A 10805-nucleotide genomic window follows, 5' to 3' on the forward strand; every position below is an offset into this window, starting at 1 on the left:
TAATTTTGAAACCATATCAGATGACTGCTTTGTTCCCCCAAACAATGGCAGGGATTACTGAATATATTGCGGTGGCAAGGGGGCTCTCTCCCTCCAAAGGTGGCTCAGCATCTTCCCTCCCCTTTTGTGGCTTTGCTCTGGGGTGTGTGTGCCAGGAGCAGTGGCCCTGGGCTCAGGTTGCCATGGGGCTGTGCCTCCCATTGTTGGCAGAAAGTTCTTCTGTGCTTTTTAGAGAAAGCAGCAGTTTTTCAAAAAGTACCAGATGTATGTATGTATGTCCTTCTCTGGACACCTGCTAACTGAGCTCAGCCCTGCTTATTTCTTCTAGGCAGTTTGTAGGGCCTGGGTCATGTTGCACGTGAGGTAGGAAAGCAGAGCATTCTGAATAACACTTCTGACCCACTGGCAGGTCTCCCTTCCTCATCCCTACATGCACACTCTCTCATGCTCTCTCTCCCTGCTTCCCTCCCTCTTTCTCTCCTGTCCACACAGTCTCATCACCTCCCTTGTACCAGATCGGGTGCATGTTGAACCCCTTCCTTGAGCTGCTTTGTCTAAACTCTAAGCAAGCTATTAGCAGGTCACAGAGGTGCTCCAAAGAGAGCCCGAGCCAGCACAATCAGGGTAGTGTGTGGTTGATCATAGCAGAGATGTGGGAAGACAGGATGAACAGGAGGTCCCCTTGCCCTTTGCAGTGAACTGTCATGTAAACTCTGGGTGCCTTGTGGAGCCAAACCTCAGTAGAGAAGGCCTACCTTTTGTTTTCCTACTGGACGCAATTTTCCATCACTGCCATCCTAGCTTCCTCTTGTCAGGTGTTGACAATGCCTGTGGGTCAGGCCTGCAAGTCGTTTCTGGTGACCTTATTAACGGAAGAGATGATCCCATCAGCTTTGAAGTTCATTTTGGCTTGGGTTTGCCTCCAAGCAAATTATCTGACAGTTGGACCCGTTGGGAGAGGTACCTTATTATTTTCTGCTCTTTTATTCCAGAGGTGACTCTTCTTTTTCCCCTCATGTCTTCCAGAGTGTTTGGATAAATATTTACTCTTTTGGGCAGGACCAGCTAATGTGCTACAATAATCCCCTAGGTGATGCTGAGGACACCCTGTATACCCTGCTGCTCAAGGGTGAAGGCACAGCAATCTCTGTATCTCCTAGGGATGACTTTACTTCCCTGAGCGGCTTGTGTTGCCAATGGGTGTGTCAGTAGGTACCTGCTTGTTGTCACATTGCAGCATCTGATGTGTTGCTGCTTTGGAAGCTCCTGGCCTGCTCTTTCATCTGCCCAGTGTGAGCGTGTTGCTTTGGTTACTCCTGCCACATGCGGTGGCTGTGGGGGGGACAGATGTCCCTCTGGCCTTGGCTTCAAGTCATGCCGATCTACTGATCGCAGTGGTGCTCCTTTCATGGGAGACTCTTTTGCAGCACTCAGCAACTGCCTTGTGCCTTGCTTCTGCTCACTGAGGGTGATGGAGTCTGTCCCATCCACTACAGATGAAGAAATGAGTGCACCTCTTATTCTGTATTATGTTCCTTTTGGCCTCTCCCACAGGAGTTACGTCAGGTACATGACTGTGCTGAGCACCAGCAAACATTTGCTCATACCCAAGTGTTTGTTTTCAAGGCAGTGTTTGTTAGGGGGCTATTGGAAAAGGCTGAGAGATGGAGTTGCCTGATGGGGAAATTGTGTGGTCTTATCAAGACAGAGGAGCTCATCCCAAGCGTATGTTTGGTGTGGCAGCAGAGCCACAGGAGTTGTGTGTATGCCGACTCCCGTTGTTAAGTTTCTTACTGCTAAAGGTAGTGCCAAGGAGCTCCAGCCACTGACCCTGCTGTGCAAGGCACTAAATGAGTGATGAGTGAAGAGACCATCCCCGCTCTAGGGACATTGTAAGCCAAGTGCAGAGCAGCCTCTGTTGCATCTTTGCAGGAATCTGCTTTGGCTGCCTGGGTGAGTCATTCTTTGGCCAGGGACATGAGCGATCGTTAGTTTTTCATTATTCTCAATCCATAACAGTTAAGGGATGGATGAATAGATTTTGTTCATCGGGCTGGTAAATTTTCTTGACAGTGTTGCAAGGCTGCTCTGTGTCTAGAAGTGAAGTCGGTGTTTGTTCCAGTTACTAATGAGGAAGAGAAGCCAAGGGGGTTTATTGTCTGGGGAAAGAGAGTCCGCTAAATGGTTAGCAATGAGCTGCCCTGAGTGTGTACACATTTGACTTGACCCAGAGTTCACTCCTTGTGTTAGGAACATTGCCAGTGTGGGATAAAGGGAGGGAGAGAAAACTGCGAACAAACAAGACTGGGTGGGTTTTTTTCCTTTTCTTTTTTCCTCTTTCTGCCTAAAATACTTGAACAGTGGAAACGAGAGATCCTTTTGTTCTTTACTGTTTCTGGTGTGGTGGCTTTTATTTTTTTTAACAACGAGAAACTACTAAATTTCCCAAGGCACTCGTTCTTGTTGCCAAATGCTCAGCACATTGGGCCAGCATCTGGCAGACCGGCCAAGTGGACAGATTTGAGAGGCTTCAGATTTTCCAAGATGCCCCTTGTCAGTGCAGTGCTGCAGAGCAGGCAGACCACCCTGAGAAGTGAGGAGAGGTGGTGATGCGGAGTAACACAATAATTTTTTTATTTTTTTATTTAATGAGTAAGAGTATTGTGGGGCAATAAAAAGGAGGAGTCTGCTGCATTGGCCAGCTAGCAACAGTACTCAAAGGAAAGAGGAACGGTCTTGCTCCGTGAGTGCTAGAAATCATGAGGCAAACGGAATGACTCATTTTTGTGACTGATTTATCTTACCCCCATGAGGAGTTGTCCTCTGAAAGCAGCCTAACATGGCCCACCAGAGGGAAAGATGTGAGAGAACCAGTTGCTGCAGTGCAGTGTCTCTTCCACCTAAAATGTTTTCTGTCCCAAGCTGGGGTTATTGTGACAGTGTTGCATGCACGGGGACTGCTTAGGTCATCTGGCATCAACACATGTCATTTTAAAATGATTTTTACTTTAGTCTTCTGTGAGGAAAAAAACCAATACTTAAATCCCCCGATATTTTGGCAATCACAAAAGCCTTCATAAAATGTGCTCCATATTCAAGTCACAGTATGGCAGTTGAGGCTGTCGAAGGCAATTTTTGCCTTTAAAACCTGTCGACTCCTCCCTGGGCTTCTGAGGGGTAATGCTATCACCCTTCTTTCCATTTCATGGAGGAGGAAACCAAGGCTGTCCTCGAAGAGCTGTCATGTCTTGCTTCTGCTCTTCTCCTGGATTTTGACGAGAAACATGCGTGCATGTGTGTGTAGAAGGAAGAGAGGAAGATGCTGAACACAGAGCAACACCTCTTCCTTGTGTCTGTCTGCAGGTGACCTGCTGCCCTGCTGTGTGCTGACATGATGACAGCTAGCAAGGCGACCGATGTGAGCAGCAAGTCTGAAAGCAGTGTCTGCAAGTCTGTTGAGAGGTGAGAGTTTTTTATGTTTCAGTGCTGGGGTGCTTTGCTTGTGTTTATTGTCCCCAACAGAAAGGAAGACAAAAGAAGGAAACACTCTCTCTGCTCTGCACTGTCCCTCTCTCCTATCGCATTAAAACACACCCCTGTGTGGCTTGGGTGGTTTCATTGCCGTGCCAGGACTTTTAACACCGCATTTTAGCATCCAGTCAGACTGATAATTTTTTAGACTCACAGTGCTGGAAGAGGTCTGCCCCAAGGCAAGACCATCTGTGCTGATGACATCCCTGTCAATGTTTGCCCTGCCTGCACTTGAAATCTTCAATGCTGGAGACTCTGCACACTCCTCAGACAAGCCCTACCATCCCCACCTATTGTAGTTTTTTCGCAGTGTCCAGCCTTGGTTTCTGTTGTGCAGTCCAACCACTAGTGGCACTGCGATGCCTTGCTCCTTGAGAAAGACCATGGTGTTCATAGTGCCAGCTCTTAACCAAAGCATGATGTTGTCACTGAGACAGCCAGGAGTTAAATATCTGTGAGGCTAGGGAAGAACAGTATCTGGCTCGGATCCCATTTCTGTTTAGAAATCCATCCCAGACTCAATTTGCACTATAACTGAGTCTGCAATGGCTGCCAGCATTGCTTAACTCCAGGACAAAGCTCGAGGCCTGCCAGCACGCAGGGTATCCACATGGATGCTCTCACAAGAGTGCAAAGTTCTGGAAGAGGCACACTTGATGCATTTAAGTTAATAGAGCGATTTCCTGAGTTAAATCTCAGTGTTTGGATCGTGGTTAGATGGGACTAACAATAGGAATTTTTCAGTCCAGTAGCTGCCTTGTGTTGTCCTGGTGCTCCTTCCCAAGCCCAGGCAAACTCAAAAGACATGGCTAAGTCCTTTGGTTCAGAAACATTTTGTGTTGAAATAACTGTCTGTTCAGCTGGAACTTTACTATGTTGATAAAATAACAATATTGATATTGTGATGTCACACACTTTGAAATCCCTAGACTAAATATATTAGGGATTTTTGGCGTGATTTGCACTCAAACAGTTAAGATGTTTAATCCTTTGCTCTGAGAATGTTGAATCTGATGTCTGGGTACTACATCACATGCTGTAGGCAGAGAGAGTATGCCTGGGTGCATGGAAGCACCATATGTGGCCTGGGATGGTATGGTCAGTGCCTGGGTGCATGGAAGCCCAAGCCCATATGTGGCCTGGGATGGTATGGTCATAGAAATGCAATAATAAAAGTGCAGGCTTTGTGTATTAATATGCATTTGGGAAACATTTGGATGGACCAAGAGAGATTCTCTGAGCAGGCAGTAGAGGAATGACAATTATATCACAAGGTTTCTCCTTTGTTTAACAGCAGCATTTTTGCTATTGTTTGCAAATAGTCCATTTTGGATTTAATTGTAATTGACCTGCTTAATGCCCTGACAATGTCCAAAACTCTACTGCACTTCTAAACACACACACAAAAATGTTGCTGAACCTCTCACTGGTATCAACGTGCCTGATGTACAAAAATTACCTCGCTCACCTGCCGCCTACTTCTGCTACAGAGAAAGATTTAGTTTCAAACTCTGTCTTAGTTGTAACAAGAGGAGAGCATTGTGTTCTGGCTATAAGGACCATTCCCTGAGCCTCCTTCCCCGTAAGCCCATTTCTCAAGTGCTGGGATTGAGCATCCTTTGCTGTTACCAGCATTATGAGTAGAACTTTTGGAGCTGGTGGACTAAACCAAGGGTGAGCAATGGCGGTGAATGTTTCTTCTCTTTTTGTCTTTGGTGTGTAGGATCAAGCTTGCGGATAAAAACAATACAGCAGCTGTGAAGGAATCAGAAAGCCCTTTGTGTGCATTTTTGAGTGAGAGATGTTCTGAGGGTGCCTCTGTCGCCCTGGGTTTAACACCTGAAGCGGAACCGGTTTCTTCTGTGGGGAAGAACCCACTGGGAGCCTTGGAGAACTTGATGCTGGATCCAAGGCTAGACTGCTTTCAGCAGAACATGCTTAGTCCCAAAATGATCATCAGTGACCCGTCTGTGGATCTGAATGTTAAAGAAAACAGTAAAATCATCAGGAGACAGATAGGAGGCACTCAGAATATACGGTCATCTGGAAAAATTGGCTTGAGGAATAAGTCCTTCAGCATCAAGGACAAAATTTCAGAATGGGAAGGGAAAAAGGAAACGCAGTCTGCTCCTCGCAAAGAGGAGGAGCAGGGAGTTAAAGAGGAGCACAAGGTGCCCTGTGTAACTGAGAAGGCAAGCGGGGAAGCACTGGTGACTCGGAAAGTGGAGATCAAGAGACTTACGAACTGGGAACTGGAGCGCAGAGGGGCAGGCAAAGAGAATGAGCGGAAAGCAGGAGCTCAGAAAGGGACAGGACAGGCAGCAGAGCGAAAGGGGGAAGTGCAGAAGGATGAGGAAGTGGAGTCCAACCCTGTAAAATGCAAAGAGGTGAAAGGTGGGAAGTGGGAGGTCCAGAAGGAGAATCTTTCAGTGCTTAGTCAGGTCAAGAAGCTAGAGCAGGCTTTGAAAGATGGCTCAGCAGAGCTGCAGCCGCAGTTGCCTGGTACTTACTATTCCCCACAGTGCTTGCAGGAGAAGGCAGCACAAGGACACACTGCTCCCGAGGGCCATGAGAGCCTATGTGGGGCTGAGCTCAACAAAAGGCTTCTTGGCTTGGACTCTGAAATCAGTGAGCCAATTTTTGGGACTCTAGAAGAGGTAAGAACTTCTCATGTGAAATCCAAGGACTGCACGGTGGAGAATGTGTACACAGAGCCAGGAGTGCCAGAGAAGAAACCCTTCATCAACCCACTGCCAAAGCCCCGGCGGACTTTCAAACACGAGGGGGAAGAGGACTGGGTGCCAGCAGCTAGGAATAAAAGAAACTTACCCCCTCTGCCATCCATTCCTCCCCCTCCTCTCCCGTCCTCTCCTCCCCCATCAGTTGTCAGCAGGAGACTCTGGAGTGGGAAGCACAAGAACAACGCCGACCACAGGTATTCTGGCTGTGTTTCACAAAGGTGTTTGTCTTGATGGTAGAGTCCCACATTCCCGTATCTCTCTGGGAGAGATGGATCTTCCTTGGTCACTCATAATCCCTAGAGAGCCTTGCTGGTCATAACTGGCACTCAGTCATCTCTCTGAGACCTATGAGTGGCCAGCACAACTTCACAGGGGAACTGTGAAGGGATAAGTCATGGCAGATTTGGGCTTTAAGGTCACTGTATTACATGGTTTAACCTTCAAGCTCAAGATTGAGAAGTTTGGCATTTTGTTTTGGGTTTTTAGCAGAAAATCTCTTTAATTACAAAATTACTACAGCTGGTCTGGAACGAGGTCTGGAATGATAATCTCTAGACATTACCACAGCATTTTCACTGTTCATAATAAACCTATTCTTCTAACTGAATCTGATGTGTATATGTTCTTCTGTAGTGTTTTCTTGCCTTTTCTCCCCTCCCACGATTGTCATACATTGTTGGGGTGGGAAGCATAAAATGCACAGCTGTTTCTAATGCCCTCTCATAAACTATCACCTAAAAATTCCTGGCTTGGGTGCAGGAAGGAAATTAAAACTTTCCAAGTTTGTTAGTGGAGGACACTTAATTGTTTTTACCCTTTCTACCATCCTGCATGTAGGTATTGCTTTCCTTTCAAAGACAGCTGATTTTGGGACCCCCCTATTCCTGCCAAGGGTGGAATCTGACCTCTCATGGCCTCTGGTTCGGTGCCATGTTGCAAGATGTGCCACTTAGCACACTGTGAAGATGCAAGTGTTATTGCCATGACAACCCAGATTATCTACAACATCCCTGAAAGGCCTGTATTTGTGTGGCTGATAAAAATAACTGATCTTGGTGTTAGTTTTTCATGCTTTTTACGGGATGAGGCTGTGAAACGTTCTCTTCTTAGTAATTCATGCTGTGTGGCATGTTGGATAAGTGAATTAGCCATGGTTTGATTATAAATGCTGGTTAACTCTTTGCTCCTTCTCCCCTGCCATCAATGGTGCAGGAAGTCATATGAGTTTGAAGACTTGCTGCAGTCATCATCGGAGAACGGCCGGGTGGATTGGTACGCGCAGACCAAGCTGGCCCTCACACGCACTTTATCTGAGGAGAACGTTTATGAAGACATCCTGGGTAGGAGCTTTGAACAGGACGTACTGGGAAGGAGTTTTGGACAGGGAAGGGGTTTGACTGCTAACACTGAGTAACTGAGAAGACTCGTGGTCAACAGGCACTCACCAGAGGTGCTGGATAAAGTGTGTTTATTATCCAAATGCAAACCAAGACACATTTTACACAGATTATTGGCAAGTTATATGAAAAATGGGTGGAATGTTTCAAAACTCATCAGCTTCAGAGATGAACCTGAGGCATGTGGGAAGCAGCTTTTATTTTTATGCTGGCATCTCTCCTCTGTCTTCCTTTTGTCTTGTGGGCCACTTCTCACAGCTCTGGTCTGTCCATGGTGGTGAGCTTGTCGCCATTGAGATAACGCGAACAGTCTGAAAACATAGCCTTGAAGTCAGTTCCACAGTTCAGAAATAGGATTGTGTATCGCTCTAGGTACCATTGAAATTAAGAAACTAGGTCCCGTAATCTTTGAAATGGAGTTTTACTTCATTCTCTAACTTTGATGGCAGATCAATGTCATTTTAAAGATTATTTCCTTTTACACTCTCAATTTATATAGTGGTTTTTAATATTGTGAGTTAGATGGCCTTTTATGGAGCATAGAATAGAAGCATCCCTCTTGAAAAAGCCTTAAGAAGTTTTAGTAGCTGTGGGGTGGTGCTATGTAAAGCTCTTGGCTGAGTTCAGCAGAATAGGAAGAGAATAGCTGCATCAGCTCTCGCCATGCAGCTCTAATCGTACGAAGGTGGTCTGTGCTGTTCCGCATGGGAGGGGCTGTGCTTTCTCAGGAGCAAGCAGGGCAGTGTTACTTTGATGTGAATAAAATCTGATCATACTTGATGAGAAAGATCTCTCAAAGGAATTGTGTTCCTTTGGGACTGATGGCAGACCAGGTGATGCCAATCCGACCTTTTTGACATTTTTGAAGTTGTCGGCCTCGTTTGTGGAGATAGAGGCCTTGTGTTTGCTTTTTTCTTCTCGTTACTTGGGGTGGCCGAAGGAACAGGGAGCGCCTGAGCAGCTGCTGGGGTTTTTTGTCTTGGGGCGTGGTGGGAGGTCTCAGAAACCACTGAGTAAGGGTCACCTCGTCAGCTGGAATAACATGGATAGCATTACCGAGTGGCTGTATAGGCAAATCCATCCATTCAAACACAAACACACCCCAGTGTCCCAAGCTTACAGTGAACTCAAATACCAGGCTGAAGTTCCTCTCCCCTCCAGCTTTTAGTTGCAAAGTTTAAAAGAAAACAAAGTTATGGGTAATCATCAGCTAATGGGGCATGTTTGGTTTTTTGTTTTCTTGCTGCATCTTTAGGCTTTGCCTGGAGTCAGTGATCTTTAATTGGTTCCTGCAGTCCTGGTGGTGTTACCATGGAAGCTTGGGAAAAGACGTGGACAGGGATAACTCAAAAAAAGCTGTAGTTTTGTTTTTCACAAGACCACAGGCAGGTGTAGTCCACAAAACATAAACAACGTGTGCAAACCACACCAATGGAGGGAGAACCAAGACCTCAGCTGCAAGACAAAAGTGCTGACCCAGAGATAGTCATGTGTGTCCATCAAGGCATGCAAGCACATACATACACCCCATATTCATATACGTGATTTAGGGAGGGTTCAGTTGCTGGTGGGAGAACCGTTCCCTTTCCCAGCAAGTGACACAGATTCCCTTCATGCGCCATCTTTTTACCCGTTTGTCGTTGCTTACCTTGAATATTGGAAATTGTGCTGGGCAGATGGATGACAACGTTTATTTGTGAAAAAGAGGGAAACTCTGTTCTTTCTTCTAGACCAAGGCTATTTGGACATGCTGGCAAGCAGTTTGAGGATGGGGTAGGCAACAGAACCCAAGCTGCTGCTTTTTTTCTCCAATGTACCCAGTTATGTGACAGCTGAAGCATATTTTCAGTACGGAAGTGTGCCATTGGAATTAGAAAGTGGAGCCACTTTCAGGGACAGGAGCGTGTTTGCTGACAAAATGTTCATGTAGACTTACTTTGCTGGTGTCACACATGCTTACCTTCTCCTCCTTGGTGAATTCAAATCCACCACTCTGGTGCTGGGTATCACCAAGCCACAGATAGAAGACAGCATTGGAAAAGGCTTGGGTTTCTGTCCTTGCCTGAAGACTTCAGCTGCACTTCTGTCCCAGCAGGGCAGGCAGGTGGGAGCATGTGAGTTTGACAGAGCCTACAGCCATTACTGGTCCCTGCTCCAGAGGCCTGTAGCACTGCTGACCTCCAGTCTTTGCTCTCAGCCAAACATTACATGACAATAAGTTGCTTCAAGTCCCAGCTGTCCACTGGGATGGCATGAAATGGTGGCAATGAAAAGAAAAATCTCATAACAGATTGCCTGCCCATGCAGATGCGTGGGCTAAGCCTTTGTCATTGGTTTCTTAGATGCTTGGATGGAGATGTCACAACCTGCTTTTTCAGAGTTGTGTGTTTTTTCTGAACACAGTTGTGTTTGTATTTCCCAGCCCTGTTGAAGAGTGGGATGTAGGAAGTTGATTATATGTAGTTTCGGGTGTTTAAAACTTGGATTAGTTGTATGCCTTGTCTCCAGAATCAATGTAAAGAAAGGGACGCTTCTGTGTGGTGATTCAAGCCTTGTGTTTTTGAGGGGTTCTTAAGTAAGAATGAGCTGAATGTTACTTTAGAGGTGTCCCTTTCCCACCCCCCACCCTCCAGGGAGAGAGCATCCTGACTTTGGATGGTCTAGGTTAGGTGAGGTGAATTGTTCCCTCTTTCTAAAGTGGGGCATGTGAGATTGAGGCATCCATGATTGGTAGATGTGTTTGAAAACCTACGCTGTGTGGCAGGCGTCCATGTTCAGAGAGTGGATTATATCTTTCTGCAGAGTCAGCCCAAGAGCAGTGCATTGTGTCAGCCCCAATTAAATGATGACCAGAGGTCCTCCTAAACGTGGGGTTTAAACAGAGGAGAGAGGATTCTTATGCTAGCCTTCAGCTCATGGTTTCATTTGGTGACAATTCTAAGCAGAAGACTGAAAAGAAGGAAATATAATTATGGACTGATGTGCATGAGAACCTCACAGCTCCTCTGAAGACAGGGAAATGAACTTGAGAACTAGCTGGGTCTTTTCCATCTGTAGTATCTGTTACAAGTTCCTATGGCTGCATATGTCAGCGTCAGGGTTTGGACACTGTCCAGCGAGCAGCTGGACTTCTAGG

General features: G+C 46.3%; 1 protein-coding gene across 1 annotated transcript in view; it reads left to right on the forward strand.

The window, feature by feature from the left end:
• Positions 1-3391: 3391 nt before the first annotated feature.
• DENND2A (DENN/MADD domain containing 2A) overlaps positions 3392-10805 on the forward strand; it is a 36100-nt gene continuing 28686 nt past the window's right edge. The window contains exons 1-3 of the mRNA XM_009887398.1: positions 3392-3462; positions 5255-6466; positions 7485-7612. Of these exons, the coding sequence (XP_009885700.1) occupies positions 3392-3462; positions 5255-6466; positions 7485-7612 (1411 nt within the window). The remainder of the gene's footprint in view (positions 3463-5254; positions 6467-7484; positions 7613-10805) is intronic.

This window comes from Charadrius vociferus, unplaced genomic scaffold, assembly GCF_000708025.1.
Source record: "Charadrius vociferus isolate BGI_N301 unplaced genomic scaffold, ASM70802v2 scaffold196, whole genome shotgun sequence".
Taxonomy (NCBI): Eukaryota; Metazoa; Chordata; class Aves; order Charadriiformes; family Charadriidae; genus Charadrius; species Charadrius vociferus.